We start from the raw sequence: 22,407 nt of genomic DNA on the forward strand, positions 1-22,407 counted from the left end.
CTACTGGTCCCCTAGTCTGGCCTTCAGCCAGGTGCTTCCAGATAAGCTGTTGGCCCAAGGCCAAGCCACCAAAGCAAATTCTTGCCAAGATACTGGCCAGGTGTACTCCATGAGAGAGCTGAGGGTCCACACAGGCATTGTACTGTGGCACCTGTGCCACTTTTTGATTGGCTGCCACCACCTTTCTAAAGCTCAAATTCTAGTCATCATCAGGGTCAGCACCCTCCAAAGGACAGGAGGAGACTTGTTAGTCTTTTTTTTTTTTTTTCCTAGAACTGTGCTTTATATTATCACATAATCCAATAGCAATTCACGGTGATGCATCATGGTCCATTAACTCTTTTTAGAGAGAAAATTAGGATCATACATGTAAGAATGACAGTGATAAAAATAGTTAAAAGTGCTAGAGTTAAAGAGACAATCTTATGTGATCTAGGAAAGCTCATCCTCAAATAAGCCCCCGTCTCTCATCCCTCCCCCTTAATTCACCTCCATTTCTATTCGAAGTGCTTCAAGGTCGCCATACTGGGAATCTGACTCCCACAAGTTCCTATAGCCCTGGAACCCTGCTCTCCAGTGTAGGGACTGTGCCCACCATTAAAATTCTTCTCTCAAAGATACCAGTGACCATTCCCCCTTAAATTTTTTTTTAATTGAAGTACAGCATGCCCATAGTTTTAAAAAATTAAATAATCCAATTGTCTCACATCCCACTCTTCAGCCATGCCTCATAGCCACTATTTTCCACCCTGTAACTCACGTTGCCTTGGGTCCTTTGGGTGGACCCCTCCACATCTCTTCTAAATGATAAGCTTGCACCTTGATTCTTTGATTTATTCACCTCAGGCCACAGACCCTGGTCTTATGTCTTGATGGCTATGTATTTGGTTTGCTTACCCCAGTCTTCCCTGTCCTTCACCTTCTAATATGATCCCATCACTATTCCCAACTCTACTGTGGGTGGTATTTACCTTCCTGCTTCACCATCTTATAGATGGGAGCATATCTTAGGCTTGTGAAGGAAGTTGTGAAAGTGAGCTCTTCCTCTCACCTGTGTCCTATTTCTATTGCCTGTTCCCAGTCCTGCCGAGCCAAGAACAGGCGCATCTTCAGGATGAGGGCGGGCAGAAAGTTCCCAGAGGCCAGAGTGATCTGGTTCACCACTTCCAGGGCCCCCGAGTAGTTCTGCTGCATCATTAAGTATGTTGCCTGTGGGAAGCCAGAGAGAAGAGCCTCGGGTCAGTGAGGCAGGTGTCAGTGACTCCACCAAGATAGGATGGAGCCCGAGGGACCTACAGGGGACTGTAGTCCTCTCTGTTGGGCCAGTGAGTCCTCAGGCCTGGCCCAGGGGAACAGCCGCTAAGAGCATCTTGGGAAAGAAGTTGTCACTCAGAGCAGTGACAATGGTCCTAGGTTCCAGGACAGGCAAGGCAGAGGGGCTCCCAGGAGCCAGCTAAGCCCTGAGCTTGGGAAACTCCACAGGCCTGGCAGAGGGCACAGCTGTGGGAAGTTCACCCCAAGAGCTAAGGTCATGAGCATTTTGCAGTTCTACAAATTGCCCATTCATTCCTGAATTTGCTGTCCTGAATTTCATCATTGGGATGTGCTCACTGAGGCCCAGCTCGCAACTTGGAGTCAGTTACGGTTTGTGGGCACCTCCCTCAGTGGCAAGGCTGTGGAGGGTATTAAGTCCTGTTGGATTGGGGTCAGGGCCTCTGCAGGCCAGCACCAGCTATCAGGTTCTCCTGAAAGACTCATGGAAGGTGTCCTGAGGTCCACAGGGCAAAGCTTCTGAAAGACTTAAAATTGGACTCTGAAAGTTTGGCTTAATTGAGACCCACAGCACCTCTCCCTTAAGAAACTTCTCACTAAAACCAAGAGAGGATTATTCTGAATAAGGAAGCGTGTTCATGTGCTCACTGCAGTCCTTCTATGTGGAGGACTGGAAACCATCTCAATATACAAACAAAAGGGATCAGGGTTGGTAAATTACATTATGCTCGTACAAGGGGGAGTGGCTTGACACAGAAATTCAAAATGACATTTGCTTATGACAGAATATTACAGGAAGGAAAAGAAACTAATGATCATACGCCCTAGGATTATCAGGGCAGGGGTTGGCTGAGGTCTTGGCTGTCGCTGCCCCACCCCCCACCCCTGTCCCCCACCCCAGGGGGTGGCCTCTAGGGTGCTTCCTGATAAGCCTCCACTATTCCTGCTGCCTAGGACACAACCTGGGGCACACCCTAATCCAAGCACAGAAGGAGGCCTTGCAGTGGTAGTTCAAAGTGTGTCCTCTTGTCATCTCATGTCAGAGCTCCAGGTTTGTTTTTTGTGGGTTTTGTTTTCTGGTGCTAGGGATGGACGCCAGGGCCACTCTACTCCTGAGCCACACCCCCAAGCCTCTTTATTTTAATTTTTGAGACAACATCTCCCTGAGTTGCCCAGGCTGGCGTCAACATTAAGATTCTCCTGCTTCAGCTTCCCCAGTAGCTGGGATTATAGGAGTGAGCCACTGAGCCCAGGTTTGGACTTCTGTTTTTTTTTTTTTTAATTAAGTGAGTAATTATTCATTTCATAAGGACAATGTGTACAAACAGAAGAGAATAAGATGGCAGGTTTTTTTTCCCTCAAAGATTGAGTCAATGAGGGTCATGAGAGAAAAAAGGAAACAATTTAAATTAATACCAGAAAAAGCCAACATATAAAATATATACCTCTCCATATAAAACTACTAGTTGACTAACAGGTGGGATGAGAAAGGGTGAAATAAGAAGAGTGAAAGAAGCAGGTGGAGAAAAGAGGCAGTGAATGAAACCAAACAAGAAGTAGAGGAAGCGAGCCTGAGTGAGCCCAGGGAAAGTGACCCGGAAAGTGACCCTGAGAAGACACCCAAGCAGAATGATTGACGCTCACATGGAGCAGGAAGGAGTTCGAGATCTGGAGTGGGCCCTGGGCTACTGTGTGACCCTAGATTGGTCACCAGCCCTCTCTGGGTCTCTGCTCCTCAGCCACCAGATGAGGCATCTAGAGACTGAGGGTCTGGCCTGAGGTCACCTGGTAGGTCTCTGGTTCTAGGAGACAAGCCAGGGATACTGCCCTCTGCCTACCTTTCCCATCAGCCCCAGCACATCTTTGGTGTCCCGAATTCCTTGCTCCAGGTACTTGATGGATTTCTTCACAATGTGAGGTTTATCCGAGGTGAGTTCTACCCAGCCTTTGAGCACATAGCCCTGGGTGAGAACAAGAGGAAAGATGAAGTCCTTGGTCCCATGGAGCCTCGACCTAGCCTGCTCTTGTCCTGCAGGCTGATGTCCTGGGATGAACCCCAGAGCAGGCCAACCCCCTTTCTCCCAGGTCTCACATTGTCCCTGCTGCCTGCAGTGCCCTGCCAGACCTGCTTCCAAACCAAGTCCACTCCCCTGATTGACTACTACTTTTACCTCAGCTTAGGAGACTGCTCCTGTAGGAGGTCTGACCTCCTTGCACCCCCACTGCTCTCTGCCACTCTTTCCTGCAGTCCTCTTGCCTGTCTTGCCATCATCTGATTACTTTACACTGGGGTCAGGCCCCATCACAGGGGCATGGGCGGGGCCAACTCTTGGTCCTTCTACTCCTTAGACCGGCCAGGGCCGGCCATGCATATAAAGCCTGGGAGTGCCCACAGTATGGGTGAGTAAGAGCCATACTGACCTCAGGGGGACCTTATTTGTTCCCATCAGCCTTCACTCAGCCTCTCCTGGCAGATGGGGAGGGTCAGGCAGGGGAAGCAGAATTGGAGGGGCACTTGGAAGAACCCTGTCTTGAAGCATCCCTCGATGGCCTAGCCTTGTGTTTCTCTTTTACCATTTTCTCTCTCCTCAGCAGCCTTTTTTGGATGACCCCTCATCCTCTAAGAAATGTTAATATCACAAATACACCATATCTGTGTTTTGTGTTCTGTAAGATATTTGTTTTATACATAGAGTAAGATTTTTTTTCATTCTCTCTCCTAAGAACCAATGTTCACATCCTTGAAAACTTGTATCAATCCCACTCAGAATGAGAGGCCTAGAGGAGACTTTGAAATCCACCATTAGCACAGACATACTGCATAAGCCACATGCTGTGTGTAGGCGCCACCACTCGTATCTAGTGAATAGATGCAGGCAGGGAATAGCTGTAGCCAGTTCATTGGGATTTTCAAAAGAACCAAGAAATCTGGACTTGATTTCTAAATATCAATAACATAGATAGTTACTGGGGTCTTGTCAGTGCCTGGGTTGGTCCTTCCCCAGCTCCAGGGCCCTCAAAGGGAATAAAGGGCCAGCCTGCTGTGATGTGTTTCGATGCTCACTCTTTGCTGTTGCCCAATGATGCTCAGGGTAAGTACCTCTCTGGAGCTGTGGGAGACCTTCAGAAAGTGGTCGATATACTCCTTGGCCTTGTCGTGGTAGCCCATGAGCCAGAGGAAGAGGCTAGCATAGTACAGGGCTGTCTCAGGGGCTGTCCTGCGTATTTCCTTCAGGCTGCTCTCCAGCTCCTGAATTGCTTCTCGATCTATAAATCCAAAGTGGAGGAAGAGGCTGAGTTAGGATGAGGAGGCATACCTGTGTTGCAGGGGTCACCAGGGGCCCAGGGAGCTGCCCCTGGACATTCTGGATCTGCCTCTATGTATGCAGCTGATTATGGGCCAACCTAGGGCCTGGGAACTAGCCATGCCAGCCACTGAAAATGCCCAGCCCAGGAGTCAGATTTTGCTCTCTGACATTTATCTTTTCTGCTCTGGACCCAGCACAGTGTGTTGAGTAGACAGACCAAACCTGAATCTTTGGCCTCAGGCCCACAAACCATTTTGGGTGGGAAAATGGCAATTTTTAGCCCCTCCAGGAATCTCTTCCTGACTCCAGAGTGGTGGAGACTAGTTTTTTTTTTTTTTTTTTTTTGGTGGTACTGGGAATTGAGCCCAAGGCCTTGCTCATGCTAGGCAAGTGCTCTACTGGCTGAGTTACATCCCTATCCCTATTGGCTCGATTTTTCTGACAGGATCTCACAGAGCAAAGGAAAGAAGGGCGCTTCTTCAACTCTTGGGACCTAGAGGGAGGACCCTTCCCACCGTCATGTTTTCTGCCTCTTCCCACTCAATGGTGCCCAGGCCTGGCATCTTCTCTGAGGCTTCCAAGCAAAGACTGCAGCATCCCCTCCTTGCTGACCAGCAGCAGCTAGCTGCACAGGCACCCTTGAGGGGTGGTGTCTCTGGAGTGGGCTTCCTTCCCTGCCAGGCCAAGCCCTGCTGATTGTGGCTATACTCACCAATGGTTTCACAGCTTTTGTGAGCATAAAGGAGGGCCATGATGGAGCAAAGGGATGTGTCTGGGTGATTCCGGATGCTCTCCAGGTCACTGATGGCATCCTGGATGCGCTCTGCAAAGAGAGTCCACATGATTATGCTTTCAAACTCCAAGCCTGAAAGGCAGGAGACTCTGGAAGATGCCCAGAATCCCTATCAGGGCTGACCGACCCATGGCTTAGCACCACCTGCCTTTACTTGGAATTTGAAGACTAACTGGTCTGAAAGGTTCCTGGTGACCTGAGTTCCCTGGTGACTGAAGCTCCTGAAAAGGCTGCCTGTACCATGGTCCAGGCTGCCAGGGGCAGGAAGGTCTTGGAGCTGAAAGGTGGCCTGCAAGCACTTGTGTAGGATACTTGCAAGGCTGGGACTATTGGCTGGGGGTCAGTTCTAAGGAAGGACCTCAAGCAGGGCATTCTCCACTAGCTGCTCAAGACTACCAATTACATTTATCCTTTATGTTCCCTGACACTGGCAGCTCTGCCAGCCCTCAGCCAGGACCACTTCCAGAATATCGGTGAATTGCTTCTAGGCCTTTTGGATAAGATCAAGTGCAGAATGTCAGCAAAGTCAGCACTGCTCCTGCCTATGCTCACTCACACCTGCCACTTCCTCCTTCTTTTCCTGCACAACTGGCTCTCAGTTTCCAAGCCTAGAATTAGATCAATAGTCATACACTTGTCTCTCCAACCACACATTTTGCAGATAGGGAAACTGGGATGCACAGCAGGATAGTGAGCCCTTTGAGGTCTCAAGCCCTTTGAGGTCTCAAGATATGGATTATATATGTTTTTGTGGATTAATCTGGAAAACTCAGTGTTAGTCAGTGAAAGACTGTTTCCATGGAAACATAACTAGGATATAAGTAGGCATCCAGGTGTTGGCCATAGTCATGGAGCTGGGCTAGTGCCTGGCATCAGAATGCCAACATTGCTAAGACCTTACCTTCTCTGAGGACTCCATAGGCTTTAAAGAAATGCAACACGGGGTCATTGCTGAATTTCTCCAGGCCCGCAACTGCAGCCTGCTGCACATGGTGGAAGTACTTTTCCTGGCTATAGTAAATGATCCCAGCCTGTGTGGAGGAAGACACAGTTGCACTAGCTCCGGCTCCTTTTCTCTGTTCTGACCCATATGTGATGAGACTGGTTCCCTTCCCTATCCTCTACTTTCCCTTAGCCTACATAGGGAAGAGAGAGAGAGAACATGCAGGCCTCATTCAGTCCCTGAGCGTATCTCCATGCAGTTCGCCTAGGAAGGAGTTTTCCAGTGTTCGGATATTACCAATAGATGCTTGTTAAAATATGATGTGTAACTCAATTCAGGCTTTTTTTGAGAGAGTAATAAAGGAGAAAGAATGAGGACCAATATTAAGAAAAATTATACCAATAGTTATAGTTACAAGTTCAAGGGCTTTGTATCCATGATCTTACGCATAATCCTATCTATATCTTCCACAGTTAAGAGCTAAGTCTCACTTCCCCTAAGGTCTATGTGTGCTGGGGTTAGGTCCAAGTGTGGCTGGATTGTAAGAGCCTGGGGGGGCCATATGAAAGAACCCAGACAACATCCTAAGGGTAATAAATAGGAGGCAGTTGGAATGGTTTTAAGTAGGAGAAAAATGTATTAAGATGTATGTTTTTGTAAAAACTACACTAGCTGCTATGTGTGGTGGTAGTGCACACTGACTGTGAAGACAACTAAAGCAGGAGGGAGCCTGTTGCAGGTGTTCAGATGAGAGACCGTGGTGGTCCTGGGCTAAGAGATGAATAAAAGAAGTGGGTGAACCCTGGGCACATTTAGGAGTTGACATTTCTTATTGATGAAAGTATTAAGAGACAGGTATGGGGAAGATGTATTAATTAACGCTGGGGATCAAATGGTGGTGGCATCTACTGAGATGAGAGATGCAGAAGAGGTGCAGGCAAGGGTAGGGGGTGGAGAGGGTTAAGTAGAAGAGATGACAAAACAGTGGAGGTGGAATGATTTGGTTTGGGGTGCTAAAGGGACAGGACCCGGATGGTGGGTGCTAACTTGGGGCTCAGGGTGCATAGAGGGCACTAGTGTCAAGGCACTCTCCAGGGACAGTGAGGCAAGATAGGGCAGGGACTCCTGAGGAGGCTAGGGACAGAGAAGGGAGGCCAAAGAGGTGGCTCGCGAGGAGAGGGCCGGGGTCACCCGGCCGGAATTGTTGGGCAGCAGTCGGGCCACGCACCATAAGAGAAGAATCATTGCTGCTCATCTCCGGCCACTCGCGGCGGCGAGTCCGGCTCTGGTAGGGCGGTGCAGAGCTGGATTCCAGGGTCTGGGTCCTGGGCACGCCTCTCCTGGCTGGAAGTCGAAGGCACGAGCGTCCTTGGAAACCGGGCAGCCAGCCGGTTGCTAAGAGCGGCGGCGTAGGGAGTGGGCGGAGCACGGCGCACCACGTGACAAGGCACTGGTAGTTGAGCTTCGAGAAAGTGAATCCGCGCTGGGGCTCCCCGGCTGCTTGCGGGTCGGCGTTGGTGGTGGACGCGGGCGCCGAGCGGGGCAGCGGTCATGGGCCTGGGCTCCAGCGCCCAGCAGCCTGCTGGCGGCGCCGAGGGCTTCCACCTGCACGGGGTGAGTCGGTCCCGGGGCGCTGGTGATCTTGGAAGCGCGCCTGTAGCGACGCGTCCGCGCTTTTGGTCACCTTTCGGTTGGCGGCTTCCGCGGGGTCCCCGCCCGAGCGTTGCAGCTGTGGGCTGCCAGCCTCTTGAGAGAAGTGGCATCGCCGGACTCCAGGCCTCGACGCTTCTACCATCGCCATGGGGCTCGGCGCCCGCCCCAAATGCCAGCTGTGCAGGAAATGGGGGCGTTCCGTGTGGCGCTACCCGGAGTGGCGTTCTTCCGGGTGAAGAACGCGCCGGCTCCTGCTGGCAGAACTCTCTGGTGCCCTCAGAGCAGATTGGTGATGACCTCTGTGTGCTGTGCTCCGTGCTGAGTTGGGGACGGCCAACAGCTCCAAGGACCGAGTAGTTCCCTGCATCGATCTTGCCGTTAAGACTTGCCCGTCGCATTGTCAGGAGGGGTATGGGGGCGGAGCGAGGACCAGTGGAACTAGCCGGGAAAGTGGGGCGCAGGAGGCCAGGAGAATGCCGCAGAAGCCCGGGAGAGCGTTTGCAGCATGGGGAAGCGCCCGAGTGGTGAAACCCTGCGGAAAGGCGGGTCGGTGAGGCAGGGACTGAGGATGGGCTTTAGGTGCAAGGAAGTTTGGACGAATGGGCTTTAGGTGCCCCTGCAAGACCCCCACCCCTGCACACTTAACTTTGTGCGAAGCGATGGATGTAGAGATGGGTGTAGACAAACAAGTTTGCTCCTTTGGTGCCTGGCTGTTGAGTGCTCTCTGCTTTGAAGGAAGGCTCTGTAAGCAGGTGTCACATGGGAGGGGGTTTCTAACAGGAAAGCCAGGCCTTTTTTGAGTACCCAGCATTGATGGGATTTGTGCTTGGGGATGGCCTTTCATATAGGGAGGCACAGAGGCAGACAGTGGAATTCATCCAGCCAGGATAGTCTTGGAACAGGTTTGATGAATAAAAAGGAATTCAGGATGTAGGCAAACGGGGAAGCCATGGGGTTGTGGTAGGAGTGCAGACAGGAGGACCTAGTGGAGAGGGACAGGATGAAGAGGCTAAAGGATTGGAAGTCATCCTCCACGTATTTGTGAGCACTTAGTCTAGCAGGCAGAGTTCTAGGCAGCAGAGATAAAGCTGTGAACAGAATAGACAATGTCTATAATCCATTCTTGTGGTGCTTGCATTTGGATGTCAGTTGGGAGAGAAGGAAGATCATAGGAAACAAATATGGTAGGTGGTAACCTGCTAAAGCAGGTTAAGGGAAAACGAGAGATGGGTTGGTGCCATTTTCTAGAGTGGTCAGGAAAGGCCTCTGATCAAGTGATTTTTGGACAGATGTCTCAGCCAGAAGGTCAGACAGTATAGATATGGAGGAGAGAGTATTCCAGTTAGAAGGCCCAGCAAAGGTGGGTCGTGCTTGTGTGTCTGAGGAAGTGTGAGGAGGCAAAGACAGCATTTTGGAAAGTGTGGCCAGTATCAGGAGGAAGTCAGGCTGTGTAGGACCTTGCTACTATCCTGAAGGTTCAGGATTTTATTCTGAGATGTGGGGCCTTTGGTAGGTTTTATGTGGGGAGGTAACATGATCTGCTTATATTTTTAAAACTTAAAAGAACAAGTGTGCTCCATTCTATAAATACTGGCATTCCCACCACGTGCCAGGCCTGTTGGCGATGTCCCTGCTCTCAGTAAGCATATGGTAAGGAAGGATTCACAAGGAAATGGCTGCTATATGGCAGTGGTTAGGGGAGGACTGTGGGTTGGATTTCCTAGGGACTGAGCCCCTTTTCTCGTTTTAACTTGGGTTTAGTAAAAGAGTTGAATGGATAAAGCAGGTGAAGTGGTACTATCCTTGCCACTGGCCAGCCAGTGCTGGGTGACTGTGTAGGCTGCCATCACTGTTTGTTCCATGAGGTTCACTAGTGGGGAAAAATAGGATGGGGTGTTATGAAAAGCAGCACACATTGTGGGGCTAAATGGTGTAGGGCATGCTGGGAGTCTCCAGGGAGAACTGGATGGAGGGGTGGTGGGTTTTACAGGAAAAGGGTGCAGTGGATGGCGGTAGAGATGATTTCAGCTGTGGAGCCCAGTGAACAATGACAAAGCCTGGGGCGAGGGAAATGGAGTTTAGCAGGCAGAGGGCAGGCCCACAGGAGAGGATGGGTGGATGTACTGGGTGGGCTAGGGGAGCACCAGCCCTGGGGACTGGGGGCCTGAGTGTCAGCCCTCATCTAGGGAGGCTGACATAGTGTTGAGTAGGGGTGGCATGGCCTTGGGCATGGCCTTTCCTGAGGGGAGGTGGGGTGTTTTGCAAGTGACCCTACTCAGGGAGAAGCACCCTCCAAAGTAGCCCTGCCCTTTGGTTTTTAGAAGCCCATGAAGGGATAGAGGGCAGGCTCAGCTCTCCTGAAGCAGGGCCTAGGAACAGATTGCCCTCTGGGCTGGGCCAGCTAAGGTTGCTGGGCCCATGTTGGAAGCGATGGCAGCTTCTGGAGGTAATAAGGAGAGATGCAATTGTTGCTGCCAGAAGACAGTCCTGATTCCAGGGGCAAACTGGCCTTATCCCAGAGGCTCAGCAGTTTGTTCTCAGCAGGCTGTCTGAGACCTCTCTTTCAACTTGGGGAATCCAAGACTGGAGGGTTGGCGAGCAGCAGAAGGCCTCCAGAAACCGAGACCACAAGAGTCCTGTGCCTCTCAGGACACAGAGGCCTGGCTGTTATCTGACCCTAAGAGGTCATCAGTGTCCACGAAGGCCTAAGTATGGTCCTACCATCAGGGTCCAGGACCTGGGGACAAAGGCCACGTTGTGTGAACTTGGACCTGCAAGGCCTGGTTGTATTTTAGAAATATATTGAGCTGGAGAGTCCAGAGAGGAATACGGAGCAACCTGGCCTGGGAATGGCTCATGAAGGAGGTTTCCTGCCTTGGACTGTGAGGCTACTGGGGAGGCTCATCAGGCCCAGTCCTGCCCCTGTGGTGTGCTTTCCTTCCCAGCATTCTTCAGTGGCCCTCAGTTACCTGCTGGATTGAGTCAAGGCCAGGCCTTTCAAGATCTGGTCACAGGCTGCCTTTCCTACTCCCCCTTTCTGGGCACAGCCCTGGATGTAATTCTCCTGCCTGCTTTCCTTGAGCATTGGGGTCCCTTGTCCATGTCTGAACTTTTCTAATAACATATTCTGGCTTTCCGGCCTGTCCAACCCAGCCCTCTGGGGCAGCATTTCCCATAGGCCTGGGCCAGCTTATCTCCATGTGCCTCCTGGTAACCCCCAAAGGCAGCCTTGGGCTGTGAGGCATCTCTGGAAGCATTTGTGGATGATGATCAGGAAAAGACCCATTTTCTTAAGAGGAAAGCTTGTGACCAGGAAGGTAGAGAAAGGGAAGGGGTAGACCTGGACAATGCCAAGAAGCTGTGCTCTCGAGGGCACTGGGTGTGGTGATACGCCAGGGTTGGCAGTGGTTCTGGGAACAGCGGTGGGGGCTTCTTGAGCCTGGGTTTGGTGCAGTGACTGGCCTCTGTCATGGAACAGGTGCAGGAGAACTCACCGGCCCAGCAGGCGGGCCTGGAGCCTTACTTTGACTTCATCATCACCATTGGGCACTCGCGGCTGGTGAGGCTCCCCCCACTGCCTCTGCTTTGTTTGTGTACTTGCGTCCCTGTGTCCCACAGGAGGCCCAGCCTGCCTCTGCTTGTGTTTTTTTACCCAGGGTCACTGAGGGCAGAGGGACTCTTGAAGGTGGGCTTGAGGGTGTGAAGGGGACTGGCCAAGGGCAGTATGGAGTGCTCTGGACCCAGGAGGCTTTGTGCTTGCTTTGTTGTGTTTTCTGGCCTAGGGAGGGAGGAGGATTGGGAAGTGCTGGGTGGTGGGGGTCACAGTGGCTGCAGCTCACTCTGGCACCTGGCTCTGCTGGGGCTGCTGGCCACCAAGGCCCTTGTGCCATCCTAGGCCCTGACCTGTCTGAAGGGACTGACCTGGGGCTGGGGGATGAGGGCTGGGGCCTTGGTGTCAGCCCTGCTGCCCCTGCAGAACAAGGAGAATGACACGCTGAAGGCGCTGTTGAAAGCCAACGTGGAAAAGCCCGTGAAGCTGGAGGTGTTCAACATGAAGACCATGAAGGTGCGCGAGGTGGAGGTGGTGCCCAGCAACATGTGGGGCGGACAGGGCCTGCTGGGCGCCAGCGTGCGCTTCTGCAGCTTCCGCAGGGCCAGTGAGCACGTGTGGCACGTGCTGGTGAGTACAGGGTGGGGTGCTTGGAAGGAGTTGGGACCCGGGTGGGGGCAGGCATGCCAGGATTGAATGGGTGGGGCACGGGGCAGAGGCCAATAGCAGTGGCTTATTAGGGGACTCAGTGTGGGATCTAGTGGTGTGCCAGTTCCTGAGAGGGCAGCTCGTGTTACCACCGGGACTGTGTACCCTGCTTCCTGCTAGCCATGTGACTTTGGGCACTTTTTTACCTTCTGCATCTTAGTATCTTCTTTTAAAAGGCGGGGATACCATCTACTGGCGTGGTGGTTGTACTGCCAGAATGCTGCTACTGTTATCAATCTGTTTCTCAAGATGGCATAGATAGTGGTTTTTCTGGTATATTGTTATATAGCTAATCGATACATAAACAGGCCACAGTGGCTGAGCTGGAATAGTGTCTGATTACAGCTACTGTGCACCTGACACCTGTGCTCATAGGTGGTGTCCAGGTTCTCAAGTGCATAGTCCTGTGGTGTGGTGGAAGGAGGGTTCCCTGAGCTAGAAGCTGGCTCACTTGTGTTCTCCTCTATAGCTTACCAGCTCCTTGGGGGAGACTAACCAAGGTTTTCAGCCTATCTTTGCAGCCAGCCTACAGAGGTTTGCTCATGAGTAAAATGTGACTGATACAGATGTCTTTGCATTTCTCAGGATGACTGGGAGGCTGGGAGGGAGTGGTAGAGCTTTTTAAGGGAGAAAGCAATCCTGTGCCCAGCTTTGCTCATTGCCCTCGCCTCCTGCCCTCAGCCAGGGGTCTCATGTGCCTCAGAGTCACAGCAATGCAGTTGGCACTTCCTCTGGCCAAGATGTGGTTTTCTTTCTTTAAGGTATTTCCTTACTCTTCTCCCCAACCTTATGAAACCTGTTTTGAATTGTGGAGAAATGCTGAGAATGATTTAGTAATTCCACAGTCACACAGCTAGTAGTTGGAGCCAGGAGTTGAGGCCCAGGTCAGATTCTAGAGCCCAGTGCTGAATCATGCCATGGTGCTGCCCTCTGCTGGGCAGGCTGTAGGCCTGGGGAGGTAGGGAATTGGGGTGAAGGAGTCTGGGCTTGAGGTCCTGCTTGACAAAAGAGGACAAGTATCTCACTCACTACCTGAAGAGGTTCTGCCTCCTGCCTCTTCTCCCAGCTCAGTGGTGAGGCTGCTGGTTTGTGATTCTTTCTCCAGGATGTGGAACCCTCTTCACCTGCTGCTCTTGCTGGCCTGCGCCCCTACACAGACTATGTGGTTGGCTCAGATCAGATCCTCCAGGAGGTGAGAAGCCCGTGGCCTGCCCCTCCCAGAGAGATGGACGGGGTGTGCAGAGATGGGTGGTGTTCGTCTCATTTCGAGGCTTCCAGTCCAGTGCCAGGAACAGGCCTCAGCTGCTGTGTGTTTCTCATAGTCTGAAGACTTCTTTTCTCTCATCGAGTCCCATGAGGGGAAGCCCTTGAAGCTGATGGTTTATAACTCCGAGTCTGACTCCTGCCGGGAGGTGACTGTAACTCCCAACGCAGCCTGGGGTGGAGAGGGCAGGTACTTCCTGGGGTCTGAGGGCTGCACGGTTAAGTGGGCGGGGCCTGCCTAGTGGGCGTGGACTTCAGAGTCCCCTGGAGGAGGTAGAGTACTGGGCTCTAGGCCCAGGACCTCTGAAGGCTGACTACTAGCCTGGGAGTGCCCTTTCCAGCCCCTCAATTGCTGGTCAGGGATGGGATGGTAAAAGCAGGGAGGGCTGTGACTGTGCACAACCCCATGAATGAATATTTCTGGCCTTTGGTAGTCTAGGGTGTGGCATCGGCTATGGGTATCTACACCGGATCCCCACCCAGCCCTCCAGCCACAAGACGCCACCTGTTGTTCCAACACCTGGCACCCCACTGCCCGGCACCCCACCACCTGGTGCCCCACTTCCTGGCGCTTCGCTGCCTGGCACCCCACCACCCGGCGCCCTGTCACCTGATGCCTCGCTACCTGATGCCCCACCACCTATTGCCCTGCCACCTGGTACCCCGCTACCTGATGCCTCACAACCTGGTGCCCCATCACCTGGGCCCACCCCTCAGGACTCTTCTGGCCTGGACCTAGGTTCCAGGCAGAGTGACTACATAGAGGTATGTGTCAGCCAAGGGAAGAGGGGAACTTATATGGGCAGAGGGACCTGCCAGCTGGAAAAAGACTCTGGAAGCTACCCTTGGGGTGCCCCAGCAACGTCACCCTTGTGAGGCCCTTGTGCCTTTAAAGGGAGGCCCACCTACTCTGGGACACAGTGGAGCAGATGGGCCCTTTCTGGGACAGTCAAACCACTTTTGGCCCTCCTGTCCCTTCAGGTGAGGCACTGGTTGTTGTCTTCATTCATAGGTGGGAAACTGGGATTTAAGAGATGGGCAGAGCCTTGCTCTGTGCCCCCGTGAGACTGTGGCATTCTGGGAGGTTTTCTGTTACACCTGATAGGTGTCGGGCTGAGTCTGCAGGGCAGTGCTGGCCCTGCCGTCGTGGTTAAAGAGTGGGTTGAGGGCACCTTGGGCAATGGGATTGTGCCACGGGGTATGCTGGGATGTTCCTTCAGTTGTACCTGAATTCAAGGAAGACCCTCACTCCCTTCTGGTCACCGAGGGTCCCCCCAAGTAGCAGGGGGAATATGTTGGAGCCAGGTAGATACCTGGGGTTCAAGGATGTGGATAGAGTGCTCCGTCTATGTGGATATGGCAGGGGAGGCCAGGCCATGGCCCTCTGGCCTGACTTCACATTACTTGTAGGGGAAAGGGCAGATGACCAAGACCATTTCCTTCCTTAAGGCACAGCAGTTTGCACACAGCAAGGGTGGGCTGGTACCTAGGCTGGATTGTGAAATCCACCTCAGGTCACTGTCCTGATGGCCCCCTTCCTGTTCCTTCTTCCTTGGTGCCCCTAGGCCATGCTACAAGTACCTGGCTCCCTCATGGATGGACAGCTCCCCAGGTCTGGAAGTCCCAGCCACAGTGCTCCAGACTTTGGGGGACTTCCGCATTCCATGGAGATTTCTCTTCAGCCTCCACCTCCAGTGCAGCGAGTCATGGATCCAGGTACTGGGCAGGCCCGGAGGGGAGGTTAAGGAACCTGCAACTCCTGGTGCTGAAGTGGGCCCCAGCTTGCAGCAGTGCCAAAAACATTCCCTAGGGCCTGTTGCCCCTTCATACCTCACAAGTGCCAAGACTGTTGCAGGCCATCTAATCCATTGGTGGAGTCTAGTTCAGAGAAGAGAGATGGCCTACTTCAGGTCACACAGAAAATTGGAGACTGGGCAGGGTCTGGGCTGCCCCCATGGTCTGGGCTAACACTGAGCTAACCCCATGATACCCAGCCCCTAAGCCCTTTTCCTCAGAAAAACCCAGTGGGAACCTCCTTGGGGTTGATTGGATGGCACCGCCAGGGAATGAGGACGTTATAGTCTCCAGCTAGGCCAGGGATAGATATCCCAGGCACTGGGCAGGGTGAGCCCAGGGTACTGGCTTTCCAGCAGTCAGGGTTTTGTGTTGTGTTCCCTCCTCAGGTTTCCTGGATGTGTCAGGCATTTCCCTCCTGGATGGTAGCAATGCCAGTGTGTGGCCCAGCCTGTCCTCCACAGCGCTGACTACCATAGCCAACTCAAACGTAGGACCAGAGGATGTTGGTTCCAGCAACAGTTCTCATGAGCGGGGTGGTAAGTTACTGTCCCTTCTGAAGCTCTCTGGGAAGGACCCCAGGTTGCTGGTAGTCTGCCCTAAATTCCTCAGCTGAGTTAGTTAGAGACTGCCCCTTGGGTTGAATACAGCCATATGGGAATTCATAAACTTTATCTTCTATCCCCCATTAAAGCCTAAAGAGGTGGGGGATTGGGTATCATGGTTACTGGCCCCAGGACCGTGGTCCTAGGTTCTGGCTCCTCCTCAGCCCCATCTTTGTGTTTCAGGTGAGGCCACATGGTCTGGGTCAGAGTTTGAAGTCTCCTTCCTGGATAGTCCGGGTGTCCAGGCCCAGCCAGACCACCTGCCTCAGCTGACTCTTCCTGACAGCCTCACCTCTGCAGCCTCGCCAGAAGATGGGCTGTCTGCTGAGCTGCTAGAAGCTCAGGCTGAGGAGGAGCCTGCAGTCACAGAGAGCGCAGACTTCAGGGCAGAGGCTGAGAAGCTGGCCAGCCAGGCCCAGATATCTTCCCCAGAATTACAACCAGGGCTGTGATAAGGTCTCTAATGATATTTCATGAGGTCCAGATGTGGGCAAGCAGCCCAGCTCCATGCCTGACCCTAGCCTTGTGTGTTGCACTGCAGTTCCAAGTGATGTGCAGGGACCTCTGTTGGCAGGGTTTTGTGTCTTCTTTGAGCCTCCTTGGGGTCTTTAGGAGATGACCTTGAAGAACTTACACTGTCTGATGGTCCTGGCTTGGAAACTTTCAAGCAAATACTTTTGGGGTGTTAGAGGGCTGGGAGCAACACTCCAGCTTAATGTTTTCCAGGAGCTGCGATGGTAAAGGAGGGGATTCTTTGCTGCTTTGGAGGGACATGAAAGTTGACTTGGTAGTGAGAGAAGGCCATGCACCCTCAGGACCAGTACCTGTTCTGGTCACTCGGGTTACCCAGGAGGCAGCAGGGTCTAGTCCTGTTCCAGTGTGAGGTCAGGTGAGGGAGGAAGGGGTTGTTTCAGGTGTTGCCTGATGCTTTGTAGGGCTTGCCTTGATCCTGCCTGCACAGCCCAGCTAGCCCATCTGTACTGAAAGAGACCCAAGCCCAGGACTCCACCCTGCCAGTCACAATCACTGATGACTCCCTCATGCACTATAGTGCAACATTTGGCTCAGGCTGGCTGGTGTGCCCTACCTCTGGAGGAGAGAGGCAGTGCACTTGCCTCTCTTTTAGTGAGGGTTTGAATATTCTAGGCCCTTCCGCAGAGACCCAGCTATACCTGCACCACATTTGTTTTTCCCCAGGGCCTGCATGCCACACATCTAGTATTCTAGTGACAACTCCTGCCGGCTCCCAGACTTATGCAATGATCTCTGATATTCAAAGCATCCAGCCCCAATGATGAATAAAAGTTGCAAATTAAGCTCACTGTCCTACAGAAACTCTCAGTCAGTCCACCTCACTAGGTCTCTTCAACACCTAAAGCTCCATCCCAAGAGTCAATCAGGGGCCTAGAAAGCCCTTCTGTCCTTTTCTGTAGTATGTGGGAACAGTTTTCTCCACCCCCTGGTGCCTTTGTAGGCTAAGACTAGGTTAGGTCTACCCTGCTCAGCTCCTGCAGTAGGGGATGACTCGATCCAGGGATAGCCCTTCATCAACTGAAATCCTCTGCTGCTTTGACCCAAGGCCCTCACTCGCTAATTACTTCCTTGACAATTATCGTGAAAACTGCCTATGGCCTTGTCTTCTAGCCTTTATCTCGTTTCTTAAAGTTTCACTCTTGCAGTTCCATTTGTATAATGTGTGTAGGATGGTGAACACAGGAAATTCAGTTCTGTCAGGACTGGGGAGCATAGACCAAACTATATGGAGGAACTAGGGCCCCAAATTAGCAAAAGTTTCAAGCACTGTGACTACATTTAAAGCCATCCCTTGTCAAGCCTACCAGAGCAGCTGATAAGTCTGTAGAACAGTGAGGCATTGTGTCCTGGATTGTCTGGGAGCCCAGTGTCAGTCTGTAGGAATGCAGGAAGTAGAACAGAACCGCCACAGGACTGTCCGGGGGCCAGCTTTCCTTAGCTCTGTAGCCTGGCAGTCTGACCCACAGTTGCCCTCACTGGAAGGTAATAGCTGCTCCTCCCTCTCCTTTCTCTTCCTGTATAAACTGGGGGATAAAATGGTATCAATGCTAATGATTTCCAGGGTGAACATGAAACCAGAAGTTTCCTTCTCTGTAATTTGCTATGAGGGAAAACGCAAGTGAAAAAAATAAATATGTACTACACCTTGAAATATTTTAACTAAAGCCTTTATTCTATACAACTGTGAAATACAGATTTTTTTACCCTTTTGGCATTGCAGACTGTCAGATTTTCTGGAAACTGTATTACTGGTGAGACTGGAGGGGAAAAACAAAAATATAACCATGCTGGGGGTCAGATCTACAACAGAGGGGACACAGCCACCCAAGGCTCAGCACACAGGGCAAAATGACCCAGCAAAACACAGTCCTTTAGCTCAAAGGCCCCTTGTGCAAACATAGCTGAGGGCTGGTAAATGAAATTTTTTTTTTTTTTTTTTTTTTTTGCTATTAGTTCACAACTATTGCTAAAAAATGTGCACCAAAAGCGCACTATTGTATCCAACAGATAGAAAGGATTTTAAAAAAAAGAATCTGGTTACTCTGAGGAAAGGATAAAGACCACCTCAGCTCCTTAGAAATGTGGCTGTGTCTCTGCTCACTTCTTCAAGGTGCAAGAGGTACACTTTCCAGAGTTAGCTGACCAGCAGTGAGGGAACCCTGTCTCTGCAGTTGTGCGGATCAGAATATCTCAAATTGTAAGGTATGGACCTGGGTCCATAATCTGCCCCTAACTGAACCTGTGAAGATGTAGAAAAGAAAAAACCTTCTTCAGCCTCCTCCCCAGTCCCTGCTACTGTGGGGACAGGCCACACACAAGCTGGGGAGGCAACTGGACTGGAATAAACTGCCCTCTGAAGGCACTTGTGCTTCTGGCTTCATACAAGGAGGCTAGTCTTATGTAGTTTTATGGGGGTGGACCATTGATCTATGCTGAATACAAATGACCTTGGGAAGAATCCAAAGTATTTTCTGCCAAAAGTTGAAGTGTTTATCCCCAATAAGTTATATTCTGTACAAGATCCAAATGATTCTATGAAAGCTTTAAGATTGTTAGAAAGAACAGTGAAAAGAAGATCTGGATACAGGTACAACAACAAAACCTGCATATAAAACTTTGGAAAAACAAATATGTATACTTTCCAGATATGAATATCAAACTAACTCACTATGATATCCCTTTACTGTGACATCATAAATTTTAGGTAGCATCTGAATGAAATTAAAATTTCGTCACAGTCTTGTTTTGATGGTGTCAAGCTGTTCACCCAGTGCAGGAAGCTGTGGTCTCAGTTGCTTTGCCCATGAATAAAGCTGCACACTGGAGGAAGGTACGAACAGTTGCACCTCCCAGGGGCTGCGTTAATTCCAGCACCTGGAACTTCAACAGCTCTACTACAAGAACACATCTGAGATGCAATATTAAAAATGAGCCCAACATCAGTTATTTATTATGAAGTGGGCTGGCTCTCGAATTGTGCAACAGCAAATTCCCATTAAAAATAACTTTCAAACGGTGAAAACAATTAGATTTTCTTTCTATGACAAACTTGGAAAAAGCCTTCATAGGTACTGCATGAATGGAATGTACTCTTAGAAAAGCTACAGAGCTTGTGGGTTTGAAATTGAAACACAGTGACAGATGTGGCCCTACGGATGTTCTATAACAAGTGCTAACAGACAAAGATAAGGTCCCTTGAAAGAAAAAGAGGAAGCAAAGTCTGCACTGGCCTGTCATCAGTTCTCAGGACAGAGTCTGCCTGGGGCTCTTCTGCTCTCGCACTCTGCTTCCCTGGGGGCAGCTTAATCTACACGTAGAGACTAATTTCTATATTACATCTCAATTAGTCACTTCAATTGAAAGATAATCTCGGTCCATACCAAATTGGCCATTAGAAGTCTTGCTCCCATTGGGGATCAGTGGGCTTCCTAGGACTACTCTTGGGGCCATAGAGGAAGGTAGTAAATGAATACCCAGGAGCATAGGCCCACCCTTCACGTGGACTTCTGACGGTAATGGAGGGTGAGATCACCACCACTTTTCCATATGAAGTGTTTCACTGTTCGAAGGTCCATATTTGGATCCAAAACCTGAATAGCAAAAAATACATTAAAGATTTCAAAGTCTCTAATATCTAAAACCTTTATCCTTTACTGAGGGACTTGCAACCAGAGGGCACAGCTTGTTTACTCCTACCCCATGCCTGTTGGTACAGCTTTCATGCATGCAGCTGGGAACCTGGGCACAGATGTGTATCTTTTGTAACTCTGCCAGAATACTTTTCAGCCCTTCCCCTGAAGAAGTACCTTCAGTGCATCTCGATTTAAAACAGTACCACCATTTCTCCACCCACCTCCACTGCACATCTTAACTAACACAACAGATGTTGCTTTGCAAATCAAGACAACTTTTTTTGCTCATCAGAAAAAAAGCTATTCGCATATTCACATTTGTCTACATGTGTTTTTAAATCTGTGTCCCTTTACTGAAAACCATCAGGGGAAACAGGAGCTTTAGGTTGGGCTGAAGAACCTCTCTGGAAGGGACACACACATACAGGTAGGGGAGACCCAGAGCTTAGAGCTTCTGTATGAGCAGAACTCCCCAAGAGATTTGGGGACTACAATCACACCACAATTATGTAACTTTCTGAGCACCAGCACTAGAAAAGAAATAGGGCTATGGTCCTCAAGTTTGCTTACCTGGTCCTGGCATAAAAGTTCAATTTTCTCCTCTGCCAACACAGCAATATCCTCTTCTTTTTCCTGTTCTCCTGGTTTTTCATTATTAGAAGAACTAGTGGTTTGAGACTCATTATCCAGGTTGATGATTTTCTCATAAACATGTTCCATTACTTTCCGGACTTGGAGCATGTCACTAGCAGACAATCTATCTCTGTAAAAGGTAATGGACTATTGTGACACCAAGAAAAAACATAAGATTTTGTTCAAACATACCACAGAAACATAAATCAATAATTTTTTACCATTGTCTTAGACTATTTTTAGAAATGTCAAAGACTTTCTGTAGTGGCCCAAAGGCACAGATTATGTGTAGGTAAATGAGATTAAGCACGTTCTTGAAACTTAACATGCAGAAGAACCTTCTGGATTTTATTTCCTTAAATTTTCTCCCTAAGCACAAGCAAATTAAAGAATCAGAAAAGCCCAGTGCTCTTGGGGCTCAATTTTCCTTGGGCTCTTTCCCACTGCCACATCTTCAACTAGCACCTAAGGGAGATGATACCTCAGTCTAGACCACAAGCCTCGAGACTGGGCATCTCCAGTTGGCTGTCCCAAAACAGACTCATCAGTGCCTTCATCCTCAAACCTACTTCCTATCTTTGACATAAGTCAACAGGCATTAAACCGAGTAGCTAAGGTTTCAACTGTAAAAGCCATCTGGAACTTCAGTCATTCAATCTATCTGAAGTGATGTCCAGGACATGCTTTAAAATAATCCAGTGTGTCTGTGTGGAGGGAGATGGCTGGAAGGTAGGTAGAAGTATAGGTGAGCAAGATGTTTAGCCAAATAGTGATAATTACTGAAGCTGTCTGATGGGTCACTGGATACTCATTATTTTATTCTCTTTGTGGAAGTTTTAAAATCTTTGTAATAAAACAGTTTTTAGTAATCTAATTGATTTTACTTCCTAGGGTATACACAGTGTTCCAAGTTCAGTGTCTCATTCTCAGACTACTAAAATTCTTCTCTTGGGTCATCTTGCTTTGAGCTTCTCCCTAAGTTACCTTTCATGTCTTCTCAGATATTTCTGGTGTTTGGTCACTATGGCTTGGCATTCAAATTCACTGCTGAGGAAACCTCACCTTTCTAATTTACCTCCTAGAACCCCCTGCTGCCACTCCAGCCTATGCTCATGTACCCAGAGTACATGAGTTCTCAAACACCACTTTCCAAAATCTTGAGCATGCTCTTGCTCCCACATATCTGAATGAGCTGTGCCCTGCACTGTCTTTTGAAGTTCTACCCACCCTTACAAGTCCAGCTCAAATCCCAGGTTCTTCAAGAAGCCTTTCTGGAAAGCTCCAGTCAAAAACTCATTTCTTTCCCCCACTCTCATTATTCCTTTTGTATTTACAACAGCAGTTAATATACACAGGTTGGGTACTAAACTGGATTTTGGCAAAACAAAATCCATCAACATGATAAACCAGCCTTAGACCTAGTCCTTGCTTCCTGTGCTATAAAGCAATCATCAGAAAAAGGAATTCTCTCCATCAATTATCTAATGATCAAGGAACCACATGGGCCTACATTTACTTACTTTTTTAAGGTTTTTGCTCCTGAAGATGCATGAGGTTGGAGGTAGAAAGGAATTTTGTTGAATTTGGGCATATTTTTCTGAAATAGTAAAATTAAAAAAGGTATAATAGTTTCCATTAGCTGATAAACTAAAATGCTGTCAATAGGAAAATATGATTTACAAATAATTATTTTACAATGAAAAGTGACTGTCTAACTTA

At 50.0% G+C, this 22,407-nt stretch overlaps 3 protein-coding genes across 15 annotated transcripts in view; 1 reads left to right on the top strand and 2 right to left on the bottom strand.

Annotated features, from left to right (window-relative positions):
• Nucleotides 1–7,686, bottom strand: part of TTC21A (tetratricopeptide repeat domain 21A) — a 35,147-nt gene extending 27,461 nt beyond the window's left edge. For 2 of the 3 annotated variants that reach the window (XM_081286625.1, XM_081286624.1), the window contains exons 1-6: nucleotides 7,545–7,663; nucleotides 6,275–6,404; nucleotides 5,293–5,403; nucleotides 4,373–4,539; nucleotides 3,111–3,233; nucleotides 1,052–1,209 (exon numbers count right to left, since the gene is read on the bottom strand). In XM_081286625.1, the coding sequence (XP_081142751.1) occupies nucleotides 1,052–1,209; nucleotides 3,111–3,233; nucleotides 4,373–4,539; nucleotides 5,293–5,403; nucleotides 6,275–6,404; nucleotides 7,545–7,571 (716 nt within the window). In that variant the 5' untranslated portion in view covers nucleotides 7,572–7,663. Of the gene's footprint in view, nucleotides 1–1,051; nucleotides 1,210–3,110; nucleotides 3,234–4,372; nucleotides 4,540–5,292; nucleotides 5,404–6,274; nucleotides 6,405–7,544 lie in introns of all 3 variants that reach the window. The other variant, XM_081286626.1, reaches the window with a different exon arrangement.
• Nucleotides 7,687–7,720: 34 nt separating this feature from the next.
• Nucleotides 7,721–18,133, top strand: GORASP1 (golgi reassembly stacking protein 1). Of its 3 annotated transcripts, none has more exons than XM_081286637.1 (9): nucleotides 7,721–7,930; nucleotides 11,448–11,528; nucleotides 11,946–12,149; nucleotides 13,333–13,419; nucleotides 13,550–13,680; nucleotides 13,925–14,255; nucleotides 15,056–15,206; nucleotides 15,674–15,823; nucleotides 16,073–18,133. In XM_081286637.1, the coding sequence occupies exons 1-9, from the start codon at nucleotides 7,868–7,870 to the stop codon at nucleotides 16,339–16,341; spliced, it is 1,467 nt and encodes a 488-aa protein (XP_081142763.1). In that variant the 5' UTR covers nucleotides 7,721–7,867; the 3' UTR covers nucleotides 16,342–18,133. The 3 variants fall into 3 exon arrangements, with proteins under 3 accessions (XP_081142763.1, XP_081142762.1, XP_081142764.1); XM_081286636.1 differs by lacking the exon at nucleotides 7,721–7,930 and adding an exon at nucleotides 8,238–8,515 and having other exon boundaries at nucleotides 11,909–12,149; XM_081286638.1 differs by lacking the exon at nucleotides 7,721–7,930 and adding an exon at nucleotides 8,486–8,515.
• The window catches only part of WDR48 (WD repeat domain 48), a 43,990-nt gene continuing 39,655 nt past the window's right edge, over nucleotides 18,073–22,407 (bottom strand). For 8 of the 9 annotated variants that reach the window (XM_081286635.1, XM_081286634.1, XM_081286633.1 and 5 more), the window contains 3 exons: nucleotides 22,209–22,285; nucleotides 20,626–20,818; nucleotides 19,590–20,013 (listed from right to left, as the gene is read on the bottom strand). In XM_081286635.1, coding sequence (XP_081142761.1) covers nucleotides 19,918–20,013; nucleotides 20,626–20,818; nucleotides 22,209–22,285 — 366 coding nt within the window. In that variant the 3' untranslated portion in view covers nucleotides 19,590–19,917. Of the gene's footprint in view, nucleotides 18,181–19,589; nucleotides 20,014–20,625; nucleotides 20,819–22,208; nucleotides 22,286–22,407 lie in introns of those variants that run through there. The other variant, XM_081286628.1, reaches the window with a different exon arrangement.

Source organism: Spermophilus citellus (assembly GCF_964194105.1).
Source record: "Spermophilus citellus genome assembly, chromosome: 3".
Taxonomy (NCBI): domain Eukaryota; kingdom Metazoa; phylum Chordata; class Mammalia; order Rodentia; family Sciuridae; genus Spermophilus; species Spermophilus citellus.

Bases quoted from the DNA above. Each gene is read 5' to 3' on its own strand.
- GORASP1 (XM_081286636.1), top strand. From the start codon at position 8,475: ATGGGGAAGCGCCCGAGTGGTGAAACCCTGCGGAAAGGCGG. The intron at 11,529-11,908 runs GTGAGGCTCCCC...CTGGGGGATGAG, and splicing joins CCATTGGGCACTCGCGGCTG to GGCTGGGGCCTTGGTGTCAG. The intron at 13,681-13,924 runs GTACTTCCTGGG...GGCCTTTGGTAG, and splicing joins GCCTGGGGTGGAGAGGGCAG to TCTAGGGTGTGGCATCGGCT.